Source organism: Stegostoma tigrinum, chromosome 10 (genome assembly GCF_030684315.1).
Source record: "Stegostoma tigrinum isolate sSteTig4 chromosome 10, sSteTig4.hap1, whole genome shotgun sequence".
NCBI lineage: Eukaryota > Metazoa > Chordata > Chondrichthyes > Orectolobiformes > Stegostomatidae > Stegostoma > Stegostoma tigrinum.
Genome location: NC_081363.1, coordinates 83,916,222 through 83,943,465, shown reverse-complemented (window position 1 = coordinate 83,943,465; position 27,244 = coordinate 83,916,222). Strand labels below are relative to the sequence as shown.

At 41.3% G+C, this 27,244-nt stretch overlaps 1 protein-coding gene across 2 annotated transcripts in view; it reads left to right on the top strand.

Moving 5' to 3' along the window:
• exd1 (exonuclease 3'-5' domain containing 1) overlaps positions 1-27,244 on the top strand; it is a 51,905-nt gene that overhangs the window by 6,974 nt on the left and 17,687 nt on the right. For both annotated transcript variants that reach the window (XM_048537700.1, XM_048537699.2), the window contains 6 exons: positions 633-687; positions 10,976-11,031; positions 14,850-14,914; positions 21,020-21,106; positions 23,172-23,276; positions 25,242-25,322. In XM_048537700.1, coding sequence (XP_048393657.1) covers positions 633-687; positions 10,976-11,031; positions 14,850-14,914; positions 21,020-21,106; positions 23,172-23,276; positions 25,242-25,322 — 449 coding nt within the window. The remainder of the gene's footprint in view (positions 1-632; positions 688-10,975; positions 11,032-14,849; positions 14,915-21,019; positions 21,107-23,171; positions 23,277-25,241; positions 25,323-27,244) is intronic.

Below are 27,244 nucleotides of genomic sequence, written 5' to 3'. Positions count from 1 at the left end.
GTGACTGGGAAAAGTCACAAGAGGGAACGTTGAGAAGCAGGAATTTCCACAAGGCAAAGGGTTCTGAAATAACCATTCAACCCTCTGACAGACATTTTGGAAATTATCTTAACACAAAACTTTCAATGCTGAACAACAAGAGTTTTGTTGTTTGGAGCATGCAATACCTGACAGCTTGAGACCAGTAACACTGTGGGCCTCTGATGCCAGCACCAGGGGAATTAGGCCATCTCCTCCCTCAGTATTGTGATTGTTACTCACATGACATTCCTGCACAGTGTTTTGGCAAACTGTTTGACTGGGGTATAACAGCTGTGCTAGACATTGCTTTCACCTGATATTCATGCATGGATACCTGATCTCCAAATAGAAGAGAATTAGCCTGCTTTTTGAAGACTAGAAACCAATTGCGTATCTCCACCCACTGCAATCTGCTGAGTTCACCTAACTCAATTCCAAGGAACGGAATCTTCCTGGTTTAAATGGCTCAGCTACTTATTGGATAAGCCTACTGAACCAGGAAGTAGTAAGGATCCTCATAGATTTTATTCGCAGTAAAGTTGCTGAAATTGCAAGCATGTAATGTAACATAGATTCCATTTCTTAATTTGTGAATTTCCTGTTTGTTTCAGTGGAAATCCTTGATGCTTTGCCCACCAGATCCATGAATAAGTCAGCAAATAACAAGTAGGTGACAACTTGCCAGTGAGACACAGCTTTTCTCATTTTAACTCCAATAACCTAGAAACATACCATTGCTGTTATTTCATTCTTTGTGCTATATTATACTGACTGAATATTGTATCTTAAAGCATCAGCGATCAAATCCAGTCTAGTCCACCATGGTCCGAGCATTTTGGAGTAGCTTACATTCCTAATATTACTCAGCAACCCAGTGATTGCAGAAAAGTACTCCTTGTGCTCATTTTCCAGAGCCACTTCTGTCCTCAAAGACTCCCAGCCACGCTTAACATTGTTCCTTGAAATGATGCAGAAATATTTTTATTATTTTCCACAAAAGTCATCTTTTGGAATGACTGAAATTTAGCATTGAATTGGAAGCATTTTTGTACTGCAAGTTCTTGTTCATTAATGAGTGGATTAATTATGATTACTGCAACTCCTCTTGCTTTCATTCAGAATCTGAAGGACCTTTCAGTGTCAGTTGAATTTGAATCTGGTCACAGCAAAACAAGACTGGTGTACTGAACCATTCTGTTGAGCTGCTAAATTTTGATTTTGATATTTGTATTTGTTAGCCCCTAGCAACTGTCTGAGTCTCGGACTGTTGCAGTTTTCATCTCATTTTTGACTCTTGACATGAGATTCCAGTCTCACATCTGCAATATCACTAAGCCTGCCCATTTCCACTTCTGTAACATTGCCTGACTCTACTTCTACATCAGTTTATCTGCTTCTGAAGCCCTCATCCATGCCTTCGTTATTTCTTAATTTGACTGTTCTGATGCAATTTTTGTCGGCCTCCCACATATACTTTTCATATAAAGAACAAAGAAAATTACAGCACAGGAACAGGCCCTTCAGCCCTCCAAGCCTGTGTCGATCCAGTTTCTCTATCTAAACCTATTGCCTATTTTCCAAGGATCTGTATCCCTCTGCTACCTGCCCATTCCTGTATCTGTCTAGATACATCTTAAATGACACTGTCATGCCCACCACTACCACCTCTGCTGGCAATTCACTCCAAGCACACACCACCCTCTGCATAAAGAACTTTTCGCACATATCTCCCTTTTCCCCTCTCACCTTGAAATCATGACACCTAGTAATTGAGTCCCCCACTCTGGGGGGGGGGGGGAACGCTTCTTGCTATCCACCCTGTCTATACCTCTCTCGATTTTGTAGACCTCAATCAGGTACCCCCCCCCCCGACAACCTCCATCTTTGTAATGTAAATAATCCTAATCTACTCAACCTCTCTTCATAGCTAGCACCCTCCATACCAGGCAACATCTTTGTGAATCTCCTCTGCACTCTCTCCAAAGCATCTGCATCCTTTTGGGAATGTGGCGACAAGAACGTACGCAGTATTTCAAATGTGGTCGAACCAAAGTCCTATACAACTGTAACATGACCTGCCAGCTCTTGTACTCAATACCGCATCTGATGAATGAAATCACGCCGTATGCCTTCTTGATCACTCTATTGACCTGTGGACCTGAACACCCAGATCTCTCTGTGCATCAGTTTTCCCCAGGGCTTTTCCATTTATTATATAGTTACTCTTGAATTGGATCTTCTAAAATGCATCGCCTCGTATTTGCCTGGATTGAACTCCATCTGCCATTTCTCCACCTAACTCTCCAATCTATCTATCTGTATTCTGCATTCTCCAACAATCCCCTTCATTACCTGCTACTCCACCAATCTTAGTGTCAGCTGCAAACTTGCTAATCAGACCCATCTGTATCTTCCTCCAGATCATTTATGTATATCACCATCAACACTGGTCCCAACACGGATCCCTGTGGAACACCACTGGTCACAGGTCTCCAATTTGAGAAACTCCCTTCCACTACAACTCTGTCTCCTGTTGCACAGTCAGTTCTCTATCCATCTAGCTCGTACACCCTGACCCCATGCAACTTCTTTCTCCATCAGCCTACCTTAGGGAGTCTTATCTGAAGGATCATCCAAGATGCTAGTGTTACTGAAGCCAAATCTTGTATATCAATTGTTATGTGATCAGTTACCTGCAGTGGCTCTCAGTTAAGCAATGTTTTGATTTTTTGTTTAAGTTGCATCCTTGTTTTCGAATTGCTCTAACATCGGCCACTCAAACACCGTCACTGTCTCCAGTCCCACAGTCCTTGTATCTGTGTTGATCTGCTTCTGAGCTCTTGAGCATCATCACTAATCACTCCACCATTGGTGTGCCTATAGATGCGCAGTGCCTAAGCTTTGGAATTTTTCCTAAATTTCTTCTCTAACCAGCTCCTCCTCCTTTGAAGTATTCCATTAAAGCATCACACAATATGCTGGAGAAAGTCGTAGATCTGGAAGCATCTGTGGAAAGAGAAACACTTAATGTCTTGATTCTAGTATAGAAACATAGGAGATAGGAGCGGGAGGAGGCCATTTGACCCTTCGAACCTGCTCCACCATTCATCACAATCATGGCTGATCGTCCAACTCAATAGCCTCATCCTGCTTTCTCCACATAACCTTTGATCCCATTTGCCTTAAGTGTTATATCTAGCTACCTCTTGAATGCATTCAATGTTTTGGCATCAACTACTTCGTGTGGTGAAGAATTCCACAGGCTCACCGCTCTTTGGCTGAAGAAATGTCTCTTCGTCTCTGTCCTAAATGGTCTGCCCTGAATCCTCAGACTGTGACCCTTGGTTCTGGGCACACCCACCATCAATATCCTCCCTGCATCTGCCCTGTCTTGTCCTGTTGGAATTTTATAAGTCTGTGTCTGTCGGTGTGTCTGTCTCTGCTTCTCCTCCTCCTCTCTCCCTCCCTCCTCCTCCTCTCTCCCCCCCCCCCCCCCCCATTATTTGTCTGAACTCTAGTGAAAACAATCCTAACCTAGTCAATCTCTCCTCATTGGCAAAACCTGCCATCCCTGGAATCAACCTGGTAAACCTCACTGCACTGTCTCAAGAGCATCCTTCCTTAAAAGAAGACCAAAATTGCACACAATTTTCTAGGTATGGCCTCACTAAGACCCTGGATAACTGCAACAACACATCCCTGTTCCTGTGCTGAAAACTCAAAACCTTGCACAATGAAGGCCAACATACCATTTGCCTTCTTTACCACCTGCTACACCTGTATACTTGCATTCAGCAACTGGTGCACAAGGACACCCAGGTCCCACTGCACTCATGTCTCCCAATTTACAGCCATTCAGGTAATAATCTGCCACCTTGTTTCTGCTTCCCAAGTGAATAACTTCTCATTTATCCAAATTATATTTCATCTGCCATTGATTTGCCCACTCATCCAACCTTTCCAGATCATGCTGATGGTTCTCAGCATCTTCATCACAGTTCACCCTCCCACCCCCGACTTGGTATCATCTGCAAACTTCAAGATGTTACATTTTGTTCCCTCATCCAAATCATTCACATTTGTTGTGAATAGCTGGGGTCCCAGCACCAAACCTGTGGCACTCCCTTAGTTACTGCCTGCCAATTTGAAAAGGACCCATTAATTCCTACTCTGTTTTCTCTCTACCAATCAGTTTTCTATCCATCTCAATATACTTCCCCCAATCCCATGCACTTTAATCTTTGACAATAATCTTTCACGCAGGATTTCATCAAACGCTTTCTGAAAGTCCAAATATACCACATTGACTCACTCCCCTTTGTCAACTCTGCTAGTTGAATCTTCTTAGAATTCCAACAGATTTGTCAAGCATGATTTCCCTTTCGTAAATCCATGCTGGCTCTGTCTGATCCTGTTACTGCTTTCTAAATGCTCCACAATAAGGTCCTTGATAATGGATTCTAGAATTTTCCCCACTACTGATGTTAAGTTTACTGGTCTATAATTCCCTGTTTTCTCTCTACTGTCCTTTTTGAATATTGGAGTGATATTGGCTACCCTCCAATCTGCAGGGACTGCTCGAGTCTGTAGAACCTTGGAAGATGATCACCAATGCATCCACTATTTATCGAGCCACTCCTTAAGTACTCAAGAATGTAGGTTCAGGCCCTGGCGATTTATTTGTCTTCAATTCCACCAATTTTCCCAGCACCATTTGTCCACTAATATTCTTCTCCCTCAATTCTTCCCCTGACTAAATTCTCCAACATTTGTGTCCTCTTTTGCGAAGACAGAACCAAAGTATATATTCAATTGCTCAGCCATTTTTGTCCCATATTATACATTTGTACGTTTCTGCCTGTCGGGGACTTAGATTTGTCCTCACCAATGTTTCTCTTCGAGTACTTATAGAAGCTCTTGGCATCAGTCTTTACGTTCCCTGGTGGCTTACTTTTGTACTGTATTTTGCCCTTATGAATCAATTCCTTGGTCCTTTGAATTCTAAACTGTTCCCAATCAGACATATTTTTCTTGGCCAATCTGTATACTCTTCCTTGGATTGGATACCATCTCTAGTATCTTGTAAGCCCCGGATTGGCCCTAATACCCATTTTGCTTTTGTTCTAGCCAGGAGTAAACAGTTATTGCAATTCCCCATGCATTCCTTGAATGTTTGCCATTGCATGTCTACTGTCATCCTGAAAAGTAACTCTCCCCAGTCTATTAAGGCCAACTCAAGCCTCATTTTCATAGTTGTCTTTATCAAGTTTCAGCACCCACTTCTCCAAATCAACTGCCTCTCTCTCCATCTTGATCATGTTGTAGTGGCTTATCCGTGAGGGGTCTCCCACAGCTAGATTGGCAATGATTCCCTTCTTGTTACACGGTACCCAGTCTAAGATGGCCTGCTGTGTGTTTGGTTCCTCCATATATTGGTCAAGAAAACTGTCCTGTATACAAATCCAGAATTCCTCCTTTACGGCATTGTGGCTAATTTGATTTGTGCAGATAAAATCACCCATGATCACCAATATTCACTTATCACATGCATCTCTAATTTCCGGTTTAATGCCATTCCCAACATCACTGCAGCCTGGGGGTCTATACATGACACCCACTAATGTTTTTTGCCCCTTGGTTTTTCCAAACTTTACCCATACAGACTCAATATTGTCAAAGGTAATATTGTTTCTCAGTATTGGTTAATTTCTTCTTTAACCAGCAATGCCACTCCTCCACCTTTTCCGTTTTTGTTTGTCCCTCCTAAAACTGAAGACCGTGGGACATTCAGTTCCCATTCTTAATCATCCTGGAGCCATTTCTCAGTAATCCCAATTATATTGTACCCATTTATATCTATCCACGTGATTAGTTCATCCACTTAATGCATGGACCTTTTGCAATAAATGCATTATACCGTTTGAATTTGTCCTTGGTTTCTCTGCCTATCTCTTTGCTTATTCCCTTTTCGACCTTTTGTTTTTGTCCTTGTTCCCTCCTTCTCTGACTCCTTACGTTGGTTCCCAATGCCCTGGCATATCAGTTTAAACCCTTCCCAACCACTCGAGTAAACACTTCACCCTAGGATATCAGTCCCAGTCTTACCTAGGTGTAATTCTTCCAATTTGTACAGGTCCCACCTCCCCCAGAACTGGTCCCAATGCCCCAGGAATCTGAAACCTTCCCCCTGACTATGTATTTTTTCAGCCACATATTCATCCAATAGATCCTGTCACGTATATGACTCTTTTGAACCAGTTCAGGATCAACTTAAGCATGTGCCAGTCTCTTCCCATAATTTTTGTGAAGTATTATCAAAGGCTTAGAATATAAATGAATGGGACATGGTGGTAACGTCACTCTTCTCATTATTTAGAGGTGGCACAGTTTCAGATCCCATATCTGGAGTTCTAAGAGTAGTCTTTGTGATGATAGCAATTTTTATTAGGAAAATTCCATTTGGGTAAATAGGCGTCTTTTCCTGGGGTGGCTGGCAGAGTCCAAAACTAGAGGGCGTAGGTTAAGGTGAGCGGGGAAAGATTAAAAGGGGCCTAAGGAGAAACTTTTTTTACACACAGGGTGGTGTGTGTGTATGGAATGAGCTGCCAGAGGAAATGGTTGAGTTGTTTGCAATTACAATGTTTAAAAGGCATCTGGATGGGTATGTGAATAGGAAGGGTTTAGAGGGATATGGGAATAATGCTGGCAAATGGGACGAGATTTATTTAGCAGATCTGGCAGTATCTGCAAAGGAAAAAATAGAATTAACGTTTTGAGTCCAGTGCATTTAACTTTTTTTTTCCTTCTCAGATGCTGCCAGACCTGCTGGGCTTTTCCAGCAACTACATTTTTGATCCTGATTTACAGCATCTGCAGTTCTTTCAGTTTTTGTTTGAGATTTATTTAGGATATCTGGCATGGACCAAAGGGTCTGTTTCCACGCTGTACAGTGTCTCTAAAATGAAGGACCTAATTTCATCAGTCTGAGAGGTCAATAACTAGGTGACATAGAATATAGTTAGAAGGTAGTGGAGGAGTAATTATTTTTATTCATTCGTGGGCTGTGGACATTGCTGGCTGCCCACCGTTTATTGCCTGTCCCTGCTGTTGTCATCCATAGTGTGTTGCATCTTTGGATCTCACTGTCTGGGAAAAATTACATAGGCAGAAACCTACAACACATTTTAAAGAAAAACACTTGTGTTGCCATAACCTACTGAGTTACAGACCAAGAGCTGGAAGGTTAGATTAGACTGAATAACTCTTGAGTGGCAAGGACATAAGAACTGAATAGCCTCCTGTTCGATGTGCTCGTCTGCTGTCTTGAAATTCCTGCCCTTCGTCAAAGATAGGTGCACCAAACTTAATGTTATCTCAGTATGTGCCTGTTTTCATCAAGTATTATTATACACAATTTGCTTGCAGCATCACTTTTCTGTGATGAATAAGTTAAATTTGAATAAGATGAAAGTCTGGAGTCCCTCTGGTTACTTCAAAAAGGGTCTGTCAATCAAAATTGAGAATCACTGGCTTAGGCTATAGAGCAATGATGATTTTTATCACTACAGTTTAGGGCAAATCAATTCAAACAAAATTTGAATGAGATATCATTACATTTCTTTTTGAAGATATGAACAAGGTACAGGAGCAGGTTATTTAATCCCTGTTCTTTCATGTGGAAGATCATAGTTGATCTGATTGTATTCTGGAATCCACGTCCTTATGTACCTTGATAACCTTTCAACACTTGTTTAACGTAAATCCATCTCTACCTTAAAAAAATTCAAGGCTGTACTTCAGGAAGAGTTCCAAAGAGTCATGACTCTCAGAATATTTTACCTTATCTCTGCTTTAACTGGGCAGCCCCAAATTTTTGGTTCTCTTATAAGATGGAATGCCCTTTCCATCAACCCTGTCTAAAAGACCCCTGGCTACTTGATGTTTCAAACCGCCTCTCACTCCTAAAGTGCCAGTGAATATAAACCTGCCCTGCCTGCCCATTCTAGATAGTATTTTGTTAAACCTCTGACCTGTTCTCAATGCATTTACGTCCTCCTTTAAATAAAGTAACCAGTACCATGCACAGTAGTACTCCTATGGTTTCCTCAGTGCTCTGTATAGCTGAAGCATGACCTCTTACTTTATATTCAGTTGCCCTTCCAATAGATTGTTATCATTTTTGGTAAGTCCTAATTACTTCTGTGTCTGCATTCTAACCGTTGGTGATTCATGCACTAGGACGTACAGATTCCTGTGCTTCACTGAGCTCTGCAATCCATCTTTGTTTAGATAATATGCTGCTTTTTCATTTCACACTGTACTTGCCAGGTTTTTGCCCACTGTTACCTTATTTATAACTTTTGTAACCATCTTGTGTGTTTTCACAGCTTAGTTTCCTGCTATCTTGAGTCATCAGCAAACTTGGCAACCATACCTCTGGTCCCTTTATCCATATTATTTGTGTAAATTCTAAACAGTTAAGGCTCCAGCACCCATCCCTCTGCTACCACATTCATTACATCTTACCAAGCTGAAAAAGATCTATTTTTGCCTCATCTCTGCTTCCTGTTAGTCAGCTAACGTTCTATCTATGCCATTAAGCTAGCCCCTTCCCTAAAGCCATCAGTTCATACCTTACACTCTAGCCATATGTCACTTTATCAAATGCCTTCTGTTTTGTTAGAATCCAAATAACTGGCAAACTGTTCCCAGGTAGATGCCAGTACAGCTGTTCAGCCAGCCATCTGGAGGTTCATGGCATCTCCAACTCCCAGTTTTTCTCAAGAGAATCTGGTTCACGTAAGATCTTAATGTTGAGCTAATCTATTCATAACCAAAGAGTGAGCTTGTCTCTTTGGAATTGTGACTGAGTTCAGCTACTTTTGACTCTAATTTTTAAACACTGAAGAGTCTGGGTTCAGGCTTAGAGTATGTTTTCGGTACATCACTACGGGAATGTCATACAGTTAGAGATGCCATCTTTCAGTTGAGATGCTAAACCAGGGCCCTGGTTACCTTTGCAAATGGATGCACAAGGTCCCAGAACACTACTATCAAGAAGCAGTAAGGGAATTATTCCTGGTTCATATTTACCCCTCAATGAACATCATTTTCAAGAAGAAACTGATTATTTGGTCATTATGGTCTTGTTTGTGCAAGCTTGCTGTATGTAATTTTGGCAATTTTTGAAGCATTTTGACATAACTGACGCTTAGGAAGAGTGCTACAAGAATGACTGTTTTATAACAAATTTATGCGTGTTATCCAGGCATGTGTTGTACAGAAGTTAATATCTGCTTTTGAAGCTGAGAGAACAGCTATAATTTATATCGGAGATGATAGGAACCGCAGATGCTGGAGAATCTGAGATAACAAGGTGTGGAGCTGGATAAACACAGCAGGCCAAGTAGCATCTTTGGAGCAGGAAAGCTGATGTTTCAGGCCTAGACCCTTCTTTAGAAATGGGCAAGGGGAAGGGGGATCTGAAATAAATAGGGAGAAAGCGGGAGGTGGATAGAAGATGGATAGAGGAGAAGATAGGTGGAGAGGAGACAGACCAGTCAAAGAGGTGGGGAAGTAGCCAGTGAAAGTGTGTAGGTGGGGAGGCAGGGAGGAAATAGGTCAGTCCAGGGAGGATGGACAGGTCAAGTGGGTGGGATGAGGATGGTAGGTAAGAGATGGGGGTGAGGCTTGAGGTGGGAGGAGAGAATAGGTGGAAGGAAGGACAGGTTAGGGAGGTGGAGATGAGCTGGGCTGGTTTTGGAATGCGGTATGGGGCAGGGAGATAGTGAAGCTTGTAAAGTCCACTTGATACCATTGGCTGCAGGGTTTCCAAGCAGAATATGAGTTGCCGTTCCTGCAAACTTCAGGTAGCATCGTTGTGGCACTGCAGGAGGCCCAGGATGGACATGTCATCTGCGGAATAGGAGGAGGAATTGAAATGGTTCGCGACTGAGAGGTGCACTTGTTTAGTGCGAACCAAGCATAGGTGTTCCGCAAAGTGGTCCTCAAGCCTCAGCTTGGTTTCCCCGAAATAGAGGATGCCACAATGGAACAGCAGATGCAGTATACCACATTAGCAGATGTGCAGGCGAACATCTGCTTGACGTGGAAAGTCTTCTTGGGGCCTGTGATGGGGGTGAGAAGGGAGGTGTAGCTGGGAAAAGTGCTGGGTGAGATGGGGCTGGAGGAGTGTGTGGAGTGGACAAGGGAGTCAGGGAGAGAGTGGTTCCTCCGGAAAGCAGATAAGGGTGGGGAGGGAAAAATGCTTTGGTGGGGTCAGATTGTAGATGGCCGAAGTGTCGGAGGATGATGCATTGATTCCAGAGGTTGGTGGGGTGGTACGTGAGGACGAGGGGGATTCTGTATTGGTTGTTATTGCGGGGTGGGGACATGAGGGATGACTTGTGGGAAATGCAGGGACACAGTCAAAGGCGTTATCGACAACTGAGCGGGGGATGTTGCGGTCCTTGAAAAATGAGAACATCTGAGATTTCTTTCCACCTCAATCCCTACCCCCATCTCCTTTCTACTAACCTCATCCCGCCCCCTTGACCAGTCTGTCCTCCCTGGACTGACCTACCTTCTCTCTAACTCCCCACCTACCCTCTCCTTTACTGACTCCTTCCTTGCCTCTTTGACCGGTTTGTCTCCTCACCACCTATCTTCTCTTCTATCCATCTTGTATTCGCCTCACCCCCTCTCCCTATTTTTTTTGCAGACCCCCTTCCCCTCCCCCATTTCTGAAGAAATGTCTAGGCCCGAAACATCAGCCTTCCTGCTCCTCTGCTGATTGGCCTGCTGTGTTCATCCAGCTCTGCACCTTGTTATCTCAGATTTTCCAGCATCTGCAGTTCCTAGTATCTCAGAAATAATTTATTCCTCACCGTTTACACAAAATTATGGGGAAAGCACGGCCAATCATAATTGTTTGTTTTGTATTTTTGTTTTGAAGAGATAAACTGGAGGACACAACTGCAGGGAAGGATTTTGGAGAGCAGCATTTTTCAGGTACTCAAGCAAATTAACTTTCCAGGTAGCTTTTGGAATGGAGGCACCCGTTGAAATTGATGAACAACATTAAACTTATTGGCCTTGTGAATTGAGAGAACAAATGGTTGCAGTTCTGAAGACGTCAAATCAGGTGGCAAATTGTGGCAGATTTTTTTAAAAATCTTGACTTTTCCAGCATTAAGAGTGGCAGGTTGGGCAGATAAATTTATGGTGTACCTCAATGTAGAACAATGTGACTAAATAATGTTCTGGAAGTAAACGAAACAGCTTAAGAAATGAAAACTTTTTAAAAGGGTTTTTGGTGTGCAGACACACATTAAAGAAGTCAGAGCCATTAAATAACAAAGATTATCTTTGAATTTGTGTCTAGAGATATAGATCGCATAACTTTTAAGACCTGAGGGTCCAGGTACATTATTCTGTACATTTTTGGGAACCACACTAAGGAATGGTATAAAAGTGACGTAAGGTACAACATGGATTGTATTCTGAGGTGAACTGGAATTATCAGTCAGATCAGGAAAAATTTGATAAATTTTCTAGATGACGGACTCATTCGAGCTATTAAGTTTAGGGAATTGCCTCATAAGAACTTATTGTGATGATTATGATTCGTGATTTATGTCTAGCAGTTGATGAGATGGTAACATAAAGAATCACATTAAAATGAATGAGGACGATCTTCAAGATCAGTTGCAAACTTAGGTGATTAGAATTTGCAAATCTGTGATGCATCACTATAAAAGCAAGTCCTTATGAAGGGTCCAGGCCCGAAACGTCAGCTTTTGTGCTCCTGAGATGCTGCTTGGCCTGCTGTGTTCATCCAGCCTCACATTTTATTATCCTTAAAATTGAATTGGTTGTCTGAAAGAACTATTTAAAAGAATACAGTGCAAGTTGGATTGGGTGAGGTGACTGGTGAAGAGACCTTGATGGGGGGTAAATGTACTGTATCATGGGAAGGTCTGTGAAGTTGATTGGGTAATATGATGTTCATGGACCAATAAAAGCAGCACCTTCTATGCATGTGACTGTCATCTTCCAATGAGCTGATTTGATCTATTCTTTAGCACTTAGTAATCTGATTGTTAATATGGCTGTTCACCTAATTAGGAACTTTTACAACATTGTCAAATTTGCCAGATGTTCACACAGCCTTTTTGTGACATTGAAGATTGCCGGTCATTAGAATAGTAGAAGCCCTTCAACCCATCACATCTGTGCTGATCAGCAAGAACCTATTTATTCTAATTCTGCTTTCCAGCACTTGGCCTGTAGTCTTGTTTGCTATGGTGTCTCAAGCATTTCGCCAAACACATCTTAAAATGTTTTGATCGTTCCTTCCTCTATGACCATTTCAGGCATTGAGTTCAGGTACTCCTCTTCCTCTGGATGAAAAAGATTCTTCTTTAAATTGCCTCTCAACCACCTCCCATTTACATCAATACATGCTCTTTTATTAAAGGGTAAAGTCTCTTCCCATCTGCCGTATCAATGCCCCCTCATAATTTTGTACACTTCAGTTAGGTCCTTCCACAACTTTCTCTGCTTGAAAGAAACAACCCCAGCCTATCTAGTCTCTCTTCATTGCTGAATCATTCCAGCCCAAGCAATATCCTGGTGAATCTCTTCCCCACCCCTCTCATGTAGTCACATCCTTTCCATAGTGTGGATGCAGAACTGCAGACAGTACTCCAGCTCCACCATAACCTCAGGAATAGAAACCGAATTTATTGGGAAAGCGCGGCAGGTTTGGTAGCATCTGTGAAGAAAAAAAATCAGTTCACACTTCTGGTCTAGTGACCCTTCCTCTGAGTTGTTCTTTCAGTTTTTATCCACCATAACCTCCCTGCACTTGTATATATTGCCTTGACTAATGAAGTATCCCATATGTCTTCAGGGGCTCTTGTGGTGCAAAGATGCTGCCCTGCCTCTGAGCTAAGAGGGCTGGTTTCAAGTTCCACCTGTTGTAGAGGTGGCTAGTAACATCTCCGAACAAGTTGGGGTGAGGAAGATATCACCTATGCTGCCTTAATCACCTAGCTATTGTTTTCAAGTCCTCAAGTGGACATGCACACTAAGGTGCTTCTGATTGTCTGTATTTCCTACAATCCTACTGTTTATAGTTTAATGCCCTTGCCTTTGTAGTCCTCCAAAAAATGAATAACTTCATACTTTTTAAGATTATAGCCCATCTAGATCCTTCACTAAGCACTCCAAGCTTTCGTGTCATAATACTGATCAAACCTCCTACATTCATATCTAGATTGTAAATGTATACTTAAAAACAGAAAGAGATGCAGCATCAAACACTGTAAGACATCACTGGACACAGAATTCCAATCAGAAAAACAACCTTCAGTCATCACTTTGTAGCTCCTGCCACAAAGCAAGTTTGTCAAATTACCCTGGATCCTGCAGGCTCTTATCTCTTTGACCAGTCTCCCATGTATAACCTTGTTAAAAGTCTGACTGAAGTCCATGTGGACTTAACTTTGACCAATTTATTCTGTTTTTCAATAGATTTATTATTAAACTTATTTTATTGGATTTTTAATTCTGTCTAAATTCACACTCCCAAGGAGTTCCTCTCATTGGGTGTAGATTTGTGCGCTCATCCCCAGAGACACATTCACGTCTTTGTCGAACTCAAAGTTCTGTGCGTGGAAGTTTTCTTTGACTTGAATTTGGCTTCACAAGCTGTTGCTGTGGTTCAGGGTATCAGTAGCGTTGCAAATCACTGGTTCTGACTAGAACTATTTTCCCAGAATGGCTGCCCTGTTTTCTGTTCTCATAGCAGGGGAGGAGCATTTCCAAACACTGAACATCAGCATGAAAATAAGTTATGCCCCAGGCTCTGGCTCAGCACTGATCAGTACAATGGGAAATGTCACTTTATAATTTTACACTCGTCTACGAGCTTTCAGCTCATTTCTCCTTGCCCTCTGATACACATGATAAAGGCCATGTAGTCCATTACCCACCAATTAATTCCGTACATGTTCCTGTCTTTCTTTTCTATTTCTCTGCTTCCCTGCGCCCATCCAACTTCCCAAATAAATGCATCGGTTGTTCTTTTAAAGTATTGCCTTCTCTGGTAGAAAGTCAGTGCTTATATTGATCACCTTGTGGCATTGAAGCTAAAATAATTCATTCAATTCAAACTTATTGTAAGGCAAATAGAGTGCATTTCTTTATGCCATTCCTGTAGTCATTCTGATGCCTCTATCATTTGAAATAGCATTTTCATTTCTATCCTGTTTATAAACTGAAAAGTTTGAGGTCAATCTACAGACACTTGAAGTCCTTCCAGGTCGTTAATAATGTGTCCCTTTGTTCTGCTCTAAACTGTTTCCGGGACTTGGCTGTCCCTGAGCCAGAACTTAACAAGGTATTCAAGACCTGTCATGAGCATGTAGAACTTGACGTTTACTCTGTATAGTTTGGTATTTTGTTTTCTCTGTGAATTATCTACCACCTAGTTCCCCGCCTAATATAGAACTAAGTCACCTGCCATTTACTTGAATCTCAGTGTATAATTTCATTCAGTGCTTTAAAGGAAAATTGATAAATTAGACTCATGAGAATAAATATTTGAGACCAGTATGTCCACAACAGTTGCCTATCATCTGGAAAGAAAAAATGCACTTGAAAGATGCAGGACAACAGATGATGCTGTTTTGTCCTTTCCTCCTTTTCACCCACCCCTAACTTTCCCCTACACAAGTTGGCACAAGCTCATTTGTATGTATGGTTATAAATTGTATGCTTGCAACTGCATGGTTGTAAATGCTATTGATTTTTTTCTCCCCCAGAGTTGGAGGATGAAAGTCTGAAATATGCTGTCATCGACCAATTTCATCAAAAGTTTGGTCCTGCTGTAAGTTACAGTACCATTGCCCTTTCTCCTCAAAACACTGATCGTACACTGAGTTTAAATGTGTTACTGCCTGTTTAGTGGAACAGGAAGGGAGATTAGTACTGAGCTTTCCTGACGAGCTTTAAGTAAATTAAGTGATCTGCATTTTCTTTTCAAACTAGAATTGAAAGAATTTAAAATTAAGTTTTCCCACCCTGGAGCACTCACTTATCCTGAAAAAAATCCCACTGAAGACCCTTGCATCTTCTGACTTTGTATCCAGATGGCTATTATTTATTTTCACCCTGCATGTCGGCATTTGAGAAGCTTTTTATGAAGCTATCTATTACTTACCTAGTACTATCTGTACACTTCCCAGCAAAAGTCACAACATTGAGATCACAACAATTCTGGCTTTTTTTCCCTTCCTCTCCTCCACAGGACCAATTCTTGCTGTATTAAGATCACCTGATTCAGCAAACATAAGGGATCAGCTGTTAACACCAGCATTTGATCAGTTTCAGACAGGATAAGGCTCTTGGTCTATCTCTCCTGGGTATCTATAGTCTTCATTTTAGAATTTCCTATAACTCAGTATTGCATTTCCTGATGCTGTCTAGTTCTTTGTTGAAACCCATAAGGATTTTTCTTTTTTTTTGTTGCAGTACCCATGTTGAAAATCTGTTCAATGTACTTCTTTTCAGTAAAAGAAAATGTTCTACATTTCAGTTCTTATTTCCTTTATTCTCTTGACCTTGATTTACGTACATATAAACTCATTGTACTTAAATTATATATCTGACAGAAAAGTTTATTTATGGACTTTTTGTCCATACTTCAAAAGTAAAAAAGTATGCTGTCCAGCCTGCTTCAGCCATCAGTTTGCTTAGCTTCAATAGACTTCTCACACATTCCCTAACTCTGTCGATTCTCTGTGAGAGCAAAAAACCAATTGCGTGAAGAATTTTCTCTTCTTTTCATAAATGAAGTACCTGCTTCCCAATATCCTCGATTCCCAGCTAAAGGAAACAACTGCTGCACTAACCCTGCAAAGCCCCTTTTAAAGTCAATTTGGATTGGATCACCTGTCATTTTTACAAACTTCAGACCTGGGTATCAAAATCCTGCACAGTGGTAGCAAGACTTCTTTATTGGGCTCCAACTTCCGTCAAAAAAGGCCATCATGTCTTTTTGCTTTGCTAATTACATAGAACAATACAGCGCAATGTTGCCTTCGGCCCTCAATGTCGCGCCAACCTGTGAACTAATCTAAGCCCCTCCCCCTACACTATCCCATCATTATCCATACGCTTATCCAAGGACTGTTTAAATGCCCCTAATTTGGCTGAGTTAACTACCTTGGCAGGCAGGGCGTAATTGTTTGCTTATTGCTAACTTGTTCCCTATAGACTATCAAGATAGATTGTAAGTTCAGTTCTTGTAATTTAAAAAAAATTCTTAATTTGAATTCAATTTTTTCAATTTGAAGATTGTTTTGCTTTTCACAAAATTATCTTAAATACCAAAATGAATATCCTCACGCCTCTCCACATGATACCCTATCTGCCATCTTGTTGCCCACTTAGATAACCTTGTATAATTCAACATATTATTTTAACAGCTTTCTGTCTTTTCTTTTTGAACCCTGGAACACTGTATTGTCAATATTTTCTCCCTTTTAACCAAGGGCATCAGTGTGTCTTTTTATCTTTAATGTATTAATTTGTGTTTAGGATGTTTAGTACAATATCTGAATTGCTGTTGGTAATAGGTGATTCCTGGAGAGCTGTTTGTCTAACTAATATCATGGCTGAGCATGATTCAATAATTCTATCACCAGTATACCAGCCTAAAATGGACATACCTTATGGACAAAGTTGAGCAGACTCTCTCTGTTATGCTTCCCTACAACTGATCATTTCCCAGGCTAAATGTGATACTGAGACAAACACCTGATGTTCGTTTGGAAGGGAAGACTCATGCCTTTTGCCTCCCCTAATAGTTGAGAAAATGGGAAATGGGGAAGACATGCTACAATTTTATTTTAATAAAAGGGAAGTAAATGGTGGGCAGTTGACTGCAGCTGGTTGCTGATAAATGGGGAGGTGATGGCATCTAATGTTGTCACTGAACTGTAGATTAGAGATCAAGGATAACACGTCATGTCAGCCATTGCAGACAGCACTTGAGTCACCCCACATTGCTGTAGATATTCCACACGTAGGCCAGAAAAGGTAAAGATGTCACATTTCATTCTTAATATGGATGTGAATAAATTGAATGGGTTGTGATGTCAATTGACAATGGCGTCACCATCATCAACAGATTTAATTCCAGAAAACATTTATTCAAGTTCCACCATCTGCCATGGTGGCATACAAATACAGATCTCCAGAGTATTTTTTTCCCTGAAGAAGGATCCCGACCCGAAAAGTCAAGCTTTCCTGCTCCTCTGCTGCCTGGCCTGCTGTGTTCATCCAGCTTCACACCGTGTTATCAAGGACATCCTGTGGACACAAAAGCAAGACCAGTCCAACCTGGGCAATCATTGTCCATTAGTTTACTCTCGATCATCAGCAAAGTATTTGAAGGGATCATCTACTGTAAGCAATAACCAACTCACTGATTTTCAGTTTGGATTGTGTCAAAGCCACTCAGCTCCTGACCTCATTACATCTTTTATTCAAATATTGTCAAAAACAGCTGAATTCTAGAGGTGAGTGAAAGCGACCACCCTTGACATGAAGTTTTTAACTGAATATGGCTTCAAGGAACCCTAGCAAAACTAGTTTCAGGCAGAAGCCAGGCAGAAAACTGTCATTGGTTGACATCATACCTTGCACAAAGGAAGATAGTTGTAGTGGTTGGAGGTAAATCTTTTCTCTTGTGGGACAGAACAGAACTCTGCAGTTTGCCAGTAGATATTTTCTAACCAATCTGCTCGGAGATGTTATTTAACACCACTGGATCAGGTGGGACTTGAACCTATGTTTCCAGTGCTGCAAGAGCATCCTTGAGTTTCTGAGTACTGACCTAGGCCCAGCCATCTTCAGCTGCTTCATTAATGATCTTCCGTCCATCATAAGGTCAGTTTTAGAGATGTTCATTGATTGCATAATGTTCAGCACCATTCACGACTCCTCAGATACTGAAACAATTCATGTCACAATGCAACAAGGTTTGGACAAGATACAGATTTGGGCTGACAAATGACAAGTAACATTGGTGCCGCACAAGTGCTAGGCAATGACCATTTCCAATCTGAGAAAATCCAGCCATTGTCTCTTGACATTCAATAAAATTACTGTCTCTGAATCATCTATCAACATCCTGCTGGTTACCATTGACCCAGTATGTGAACTGTCTTGTCCTATGGATACACTGACTGCAAGAGCACATGAAAAGCTAGAATTCTGCAGCAAGGAGCTCTCCTCCTAACACTGCCAAATCTGTCCACCATTTGCAAAACACATCAGGAGTGTGCTGGAGAACTTCACATTCCCCTGGATGATCGCAGCTCCAGAACACTCAACTTGACAGTGGCAAGAAGAAAATGGCCCACTGGCACCACATCTACCAACATTCACCCCCTCTATCCTTTTGGTCAGTAACAGCAGTGTGTACTATCTGCAAATGCACCACAGAAATTCATTAGGGCCCCTTAGACAGCACCTTCGAAATCGTGGTCATTACCATTCTGAAGGAAAAGAATTGGAAGTTTATTTATTTGGCTAATTTTGCTTATTGTAAATACCTTTTTTTTTGAAAAAGCTCTTGGTCTAAAACTTGACAACTAAGTGGATTTTTGAATGAAATACTAACTTCAACTCACTGAACTACTGGAGAGGTGGTAGAAGATCATGCTGATTCTTCATGTAAGGCCCACCCAACCAATTGCCACTCAGTCATTCATGAAGCCAAAGGATGAGCATTCACCTGTGACAACCACCCTGAGGGCAGAGATCCAGTCAAGAGAGGCCTGCCAGCTGATCAGAGGCCAGCAGTGCTAGAATGATAGCTTGCCTTTGAATAAGGCATTTTCCCAATACCTGCCTGACCTTCCCACCCAGTGTGTTTGTGCGCTGTCTGTTTCCTCCCCTCATGCTCCCCCACAGACGCACAAAAGAAAAACTTGGGGATGCCACTGGATCTACTACTTTTACGTTTTTATCTTTCTAATAATGCTTCCTGTTGGAGGACAGATTCTAGTTAGTGTATTACTGTGGAGTTTTTGAAACCAAATTTTGAATGCACTTATTCAAATGGGATCTGACAGCAATTCTGTACAAGTACTGTCTCCCCTTTGAATTCCAATGCCTTTGAAATAAAGAGCAACAGTTCATTCACCTTTGTCATTACTTTTTATACGTATTCATTATCTTTCAATGATCGCCATTAAAAAGGGATAAAATGATTTCTTTCACTCTAAATCAAAACATAAAATCTCATTGAACTCCACCCACTCTAATTTTAATCAATCTATATTGTTGTAGCTTCCTGGTAATGCTCTTGCAATTTGCAGTGCCCCCAAAGTTAGTGCTATCAAACTTGGATGTACTTCTTTTCATTCTTCTTCTGAGTCATTCATATACACAGTCAAAAACTGAGGCACAATGCAGTTCACATCCCACCAATTGAAAAATAAATTGTTCTCCTTCCAACTAGTTCCTAACCTGTACCTCAGTGTTTGTGAATTCACTGGCTAATGACACTGCTAAAATGTAGCAAGAGATTTATAGTCAATGATTAACTTTAAGAAGATGAATTGCTTAAGATAGAACAGTACAGCACAGCATGTTGCCCTTCAGACCACCATGAATGTTGACTGTGATGCCATTCTAAACTAATCCCATCTACCTTTATGATCCATATCTCTCTATTCCCTGTCTGTTCATGTGTTTGTCTAGATGCTTCTTAAACATTAACAGTCTCTGTTCCTGGTTGCTGTTTTATTTTCTAATCCTGAGAAGAGCTCCTGCAGCACTTCTGATCCACCTTGAAGACGATCATCTTCCACATTAAAAAAAAACCCGAATGTCTTTCCTTGTCTCATCTGCTGGGATGCTTGCTTATGCTTTGTCATCCCTGGTCTCAACTTATTCTCAAAGTTTCCTGGTCAGTGTCCATCTTGCACTGTCCTTAAATTTGAATTCATCTAAAATTCTCCTGCCAGTGTCCCCTAAGTCTGACCAAGTCTTGTAACCCATAACCTTTGTGCTTGCTGCTCATTGACACCAAGTTGAAAGAGAATTATTTTAAAGAAAATTTAATCTTATTTTCAATTCCCTTGTGGCCTCATGCCTCATTATCTCTTGAGTGCAGTTTCCCCCATTCTGATCCATTCTGCTCATCCTTTCATCATTCCACTTTTGGCAGGCATGCCTTTAACTGCTGAGGTACAAACCTCTGGAATTCCCATCATAAATCTCTCAATTTTTTTACTTCAAAACAACACCTAAAACTCAGTTCACCTGTCCTAATACATCTTCCTATGATCTGATGTCAAAATTTGTTTATCATTTCACATTTCTATAAAGTGTGTTGGGTCATTTTACTGTGTTAGAAGGCAGTTTAAATAGAAATTATTTTTGTAATGTGCTCTAATGGCTGAGTCACATTCTGCCAGTAGGGGAAGCTGCCAGGCCACTTGATCAATCTGGGTTGAGTTTTCACATGTACTTTTTGAGTGTTTCCAATTCCATTATTACACCATGCACGTCTGGTATTTGTGAAATCTGGATTATAAATCGAACATTGTTATTGAGATGCAAGAATGGACTTAAAGAATTATTTTGACAAATACTGTTCCATACAAGTAAATTCTGGTCTCATTGTAGCAGTGCTGAGTACATAACTAACATTTCCTTTCTAACTCATGGGGTTAATTGGTGGGTAATTCATCCTGCTGCATTTCTCTTCATTGCCTATCTTTTGGAAGAAGTCTTACAGTGGTCTTAAGCCACATTTTTGTATGTCTCTCTCCCACTCCATCATTAGCTTCAAAATGTAAAATCACAACTTCATGTGAATCTTGCATCCTGACTGCGGAGGGATGGGTATTGCTGAGAGTACAAAGTTGGATTTCAGTTTCTAAAGAGTTACAACTTTTTGTCTGATTCCTTGCAGATCTTCCACATTAAAAAGCAAAGTGCAATTGGAGTGGCAGTGGAAGGTATTGATATCTGCCGCTTTGGAAAGCTGTGTTTGATGCAGGTACTGTTATTGCCGCTTTGGAAAGCTGTGTTTGATGCAGGTACTTTTATAGCCTTGTCAGTGCTTGGACAGCTACTGTTGAAATCCAGAAGACTGTTGTTTGTAACCTTTTAAACTTTATTAAGTAGCTATATGATAAAGTTCCATACTGCTTGTTATTCCCAAATATATGTCTGAAGTAAGATCATTGACTAAACATTTCATGTAGGCAGTGCTGCAAGGGCAAAAGCTAAAGCCATATTCCAGTGTTCCAGAACATTAAAAGCAAGTCGTTCAGTAAGGAGTACTAATCTCAGCTAACACTTTTTTTGCTTTTAAAAAAAAGTTATGCACATATGTGTTTGTTTTCAGACACAAAGGTCAAGCTGCTGCAGTATCTCGCTGAACTGCAGATAACTGCATAACACAGCCGATAGGCCAAGGCATCTTACTACCTCGATAATGCTACACCGCACTTGCTCTAGCTATTGACAGCAAAATTTTAGATTAACCCAAATTTAGGTGGGGAAGGCAAGAATGCCAGCCAGGGTAACGTGAAATTAAATTGAGTCCACAGCAAACAAGGCCATGGGTGAGGGTCCAAGTGAACAATAAGACAAGGAAGGAGATCAGGGATTTTTTTGATATGGAAGGTAGGTGGTGGTCATGATGGAGCAGCAATGTTGCCAGAGGCTCTTCTGAGTCAAAAAGCTAGAATGGGGTACTAATTAAATTGGGGAAGTGAGGATGACCGTGTTTGATATCAAACAGGAGAACTCTTGACAAGCTGTGCCACTCTCTGTCAACTATTTTAACTTTGAACTTCAACTCTTGCTTGTGAAGTGGTTGTTTTTGAACCCTACCCCAGTTCTTTACTCAGCCACAGATTTTATGGATGTAAGTTTGCTCGCTGAGCTGGAAGGTTAGTTTTCAGACGTTTCGTCACCATTCTAGGTAACATCATCAGTGAGCCTCCGACGAAGCGCTGGTGTTATGTCCCGCTTTCTATTTATCTGTTTACACAAAAGAGGAGGAAAACAACAACAAACTGCCATTCCTAGATGTCACAGTAGGGCGAACAGCCAATGGGGAACTTCAAACCAGCGTCTACAGGAGAACAACACATATGGACCAAATACTGAACTACAGGAGCAACCATCCCAACACCCACAAACAAAGCTGCATTAGAACATTATTCCAATGAGCCACCACACACTGCAGCACAGAGGAACTACGAACAGTAGAAGAAAATCACCTATACAGCGTATTCAAAAAGAATGGGTACCCAATGAACACAGTCTGCCAATTTCTCAGCAACAAACCCAAACAAACAGACAAAACGGGCCAGAAACCATAACCACTCTCCCCTACATCAAAGACATTTCCGAAATGACTGCCAGACTACTTGGACCTCTTGGCATCAGGGTAGCCCACAAACCCACCAACGCACTAAAACAACAGCTAATGAACTTAAAAGACCCTATACAGACAACAAGCAAAACAAACATCATCTACAAAATATCTTGCAAGAACTGTGACAAACACTACATTGGACAAACAGGCAGAAAGCTAGCCACCAGGATACATGAACATCAACTAGCCACAAAACGACATGACCCACTATCACTCGTATCCTTACATACAGATGAGGAAGGACACCACTTTGATTGGGACAACACATCCGTCCTAGGACAAGCCAAACAGAGACACGCACGAGAATTCCTAGAAGCATGGCATTCCAACCGGAACTCCAACAAACACATTGATTTGGAGCCAATCTACCACCCCCTGAGAAAAAGAACAAGAAATGACATCACCAATGCAGGAAATGACATCACCAACCCAAGGAAACCTAAACAGATAAATAGAAAGCGGGACATAACACCAGCGCTTCGTCGGAGGCTCACTGATGATGTTACCTAGAATGGTGACGAAACGTCTGCAAACTAACCACCTAGCTCAGCGAGCAATCTCACATCCAGAACCTCAACCTGAGCTACAAATCTTCTCAAAACTCGCTAGCACAGATTTTGTCATGTTCTCACCTACCACGTTTAATTTAATTTAATTCACTTTTGCTTTTTAGATAGCAACAAAGGATCAAATTTATTTGTTTGATATCTTGCTCCTGGGACCAGTGGCATTTAAGAATGGACTGAAAATGGTTTTAGAGGACTCTAATATATTGAAAGTAAGTTTCTGCATCTACAGACTAACACCACTAGCACGGGATACATTTTGCTTAGCCTACCATGTCACACGGCATTTATGATCTTGGGGAACAGGCAAATGACCTCATAGGATCCCTACAGTGTGGAAGCAGGCCATTTGCCCCATCAAGTCCACACCAACCCTCTGAACAGCATTCCATCTGGACCCAACCCAACATTCCCCATGGCTGATACCTAGCCTGCACGTCCCTGGACATTGTGGCAGTTTATCATGGCCAAACTACCATGCCTGCACATCTTTGGAATGTGGGAGGAAACTGGAGCACTCAGAGGAAACCCATAGAGACATGGCAAGAATGTCTAAACTCCATACTGATAGTCGTCCAAGGCTGGAATTGAACCTGGGTCCCTGGTGCTGTGAGGAGGCATGTCAGGTCCTAAGCCACCTGTGCATTCTGAAACAATTATAATGTTGTTCTGGTGTGCATATTCCCTTGCCAGCAATCTAATCATATTGTGAGATGGCTTTGAGAGAATCAGGGATGTAATCCTATCCCATGTGCCACAGTGTAGAGCTTTGAAGTAAATGAGATGTTTTCACCTTGAAGGCACTGAAATGAGCCATTCAAAGATTAAAATTTTGTGTGGCACTTTAACAGATGTCCCTTGGAAATCCAAAGGACTTTGACATTTTTAGATCCATTTATCAATAGATCAAGGCAATAGTTCAAATCCTGAGACCTGCTGGAGTTACAAATTGATTAATATTTCCAAGACTAACTTTCTAACCCCAGTAATGGTTACTATTAGGAAAAAGTTGTGTCTGTTGCCATCATAAATTTGTCTGGTTTGCTAATATCCTTTAGGAAAGAAATTTGCTGTCCTTCCCTAATCTGGCCTGCATGTGACTTCAGATCCACAGCAATGTGGCTGACTCTTAAGTGCCAGCCAGCAAGCCATTCATCTCAAAGGCAGTAAGCAGCAGGCAACAAGTGCTAAGTTTGCTGGTAACATCCACATCCCATGGGACAAAAACATCTAATGTACTCATTTGTCTCTGCTCAACCAGTTATAACCTTGGATAACTTGAGTAAATTTGTCAAAATGAATTCTGTTTTGTAAGGACATGTCAACTTTGACCGTACCGTAATTGTATCCTTACTCTTATTCATGCAGCATGGGAGATGAACTGGAGTGCTCCTCAGTTAACCATTGACCTTGCTTTCATGACATTCCTATCACTGTTCCTATATCACCCTTGCTGCTGCTGATGCTTAACTAGTCAAATGTTTCATTTTCAATCTCTATGCTTTAAACTGTTGAAAATTCTGTTGCTTATACTAGTTCTCACTCCCCTATCACTACTGTCCATGTTTACGGCATTTGCTTCCAATCTCCCAACACCACCTTAAATTTAAAATTCTCACCCTTGTATTTAATTACTTCTATGGCTTCTTTACCTCATTAACTTTGTCCATTGTTAACACAATCTTCAATATCACCTTTCCTCTAACTGGCTTTTATATAACCTAGCATTGCTAAAGACCTTGAACTGTCAATGCCTCACACTTTGAAACTCCCTGCCTCTGCTGCAAGGGTTTTTGTTTTTAAAAAATCAACTTATTTGACCATACTTTTTGATTACCCTAACTTGGCCTGGCATCATTTGTGAAAAACCTTGAGACCTGCTTCTGTATTTTAAGTCCTTCATAAGTAAGATTTTTTTTTAATATCCACACTGCCTTCAACTGTTGGTGGGGAAGAAAAATGACAATACTGTCTCAGCAGAAGGAGTCCAATTGATTTGATTTGTTTTGTTTTGCAGTATGACAATTCTTTCTTGTAGACCACCAAATATGATTACAGTCTTATTCAGCTCACAGTGAAACGAAATTGCTGCACACCTTTACCAGTAGATTGGTTTCACTGTACATTCCACAGGACCTTGGATTAATTTGCCAGCATTTGTTTTGTAAATTATTCAGGTGATCCATGACTGTCGCTTGGTTTCAGATTGCCTCTATCATCAATACAGAGTGGACCTTACCAATGTCTTTGATACACAGGTGAGGGTGAGCTTTATCATTGGTTTAAGGATTATCACAGCATCTTGAGTAAATTGCTCTGTATGCTGGTTTGCTTCTGAATTTTATGCAATCTTTTTTGAGTTATTTTTGTTATTGAGAAAGCTGAATGAAGGACCAAAGCTGATGAGAAATAGATGCTGGAATGGGCTATTTGATAATCTCTGGCTGGTCCTGCTCATCAACAAAACTGATTTTTTTATGTAAACTTTAACTTCCTTCGCTATCTCTATAGCTCTTAATTGCTCCATATCTAAAAATTGTATCGATTTTTGTCTTAAATGTATTTAACAACTGATATCCACAACAGTTTGGAATAGACAATTCCAAAGTTGCATAACTCATGGATGAAGAGATTTCTCATAACCTCTGTTCTAAATGCTTGACCATTTATTTGAAGGCTGTGGTTTCTCTAGATTTTCCAGACAAGGGATGCATTTTCCCTGACTGCTATTCAGAATTTTATCTATTTCAATCATACCATCTCTTATTCTTGGAAATCCCAGGAATTATTGGCCTAACGTGCTCCGTTGTCTCATTGGATATTGCCATTATTGTTTAGACTTGGGCTGAAAGGTGACAAGTAATTTTCACACCAGACAAATGTCAGGCAGACTGTTTCCAATGAGATGCAATCTACCTGCTGCCCCTTGACATTCAATAATGTTACCACCACTGAATTCCCTATGATCAACATCTTGGTGATTACCATTGACCAGGAACTTGACTGGACTTGCCAAATAGATACAGTGGCTACGAGACCAGGCCAGTGTAGGAGTATGCAGCATGCGACGCACCTTCCCAACTCCACAATACCTGTCCATCTACAAGGCACGAGTCAGGAATTTAATAGAATATTCCCCACTTGCCTGGATCCAAGAAGCTTGACACCATCCAGGACAAAGCAGCCCGCTTGACTGGCACCACATCCACAAGCATCCGCGCCATCCACACTGATGTTCAGTAGCAGCATGGTGTACTGTCTACAAGGTGCATTGCAGAGATTCGCCAAAGATCCTTTGACAGCACCTTCCACACCCACAACCACTTCCATCTAGAAAGACACCATCCTGAATTGAAAATATTATCCCAGTTCCTTCACTATGGCTGGGTCAGAATCCTGGAATTTCCTCCCTAACAACATTGTCGTTCCGAAGAACTGCTTCAAAAGCACCCTGAAAGACTCTCTAAACAACTGCAAGAGAGCCCACCAACACATGAGAATCACTTGCCCTGGAATGCACAAAGTGGGGAAGAAACATCCGCAAAGGCACCAACCACTTTGAGCATCACTGAGGGGAGTATGTGGGGCTAAGCCCAAGCAATGGAAAGAGCTGAAATGTTAATTCTGACCTCTCCCCATAGGTGCTGTTGGACCTGCTGAGCCTCTCCAGCAATTGATGTTGTTTTAAGATTACCTACAGTACATGGACTGCAATGGTTCAAGAAGGCAGCTCACTGTCACCTTCTCAAGGCCAGCTAGGGATGGCTAATAAATGCAAGCCAGCTAGCGATGCCCATGTCCCATGAGTTAGAAAAAAAAAACTTCATCTCAGCAACCATTCTATAAACTTTGCAGTCTGTTTGGGGCATTTCTTCTTCGGTTAAGGAGACCAAAACACACTGTTTTACTCTAGATCAAGCATCCTGGTGTCCTATATAATTGTAGTAAGAACTCTTTACTCTTGTATTCCAATCCCTTTGTAACTGAAGCAAACGTAACTTAAGAGCCCAAGAAACAGGATCAGGAGTAGACCATTTAACCCCTCAAGTCTGCCCTGCAATCATTAAGGTGGCACTCCTGCTTTGTGCCCTGTCCCCTCAGCCTTCAACTCTGTGATGTTTTCAAAAGATATTTGTCTCCTTTTTAAAATATTTTCAATAATCCAGTCTCCTCCACTCTT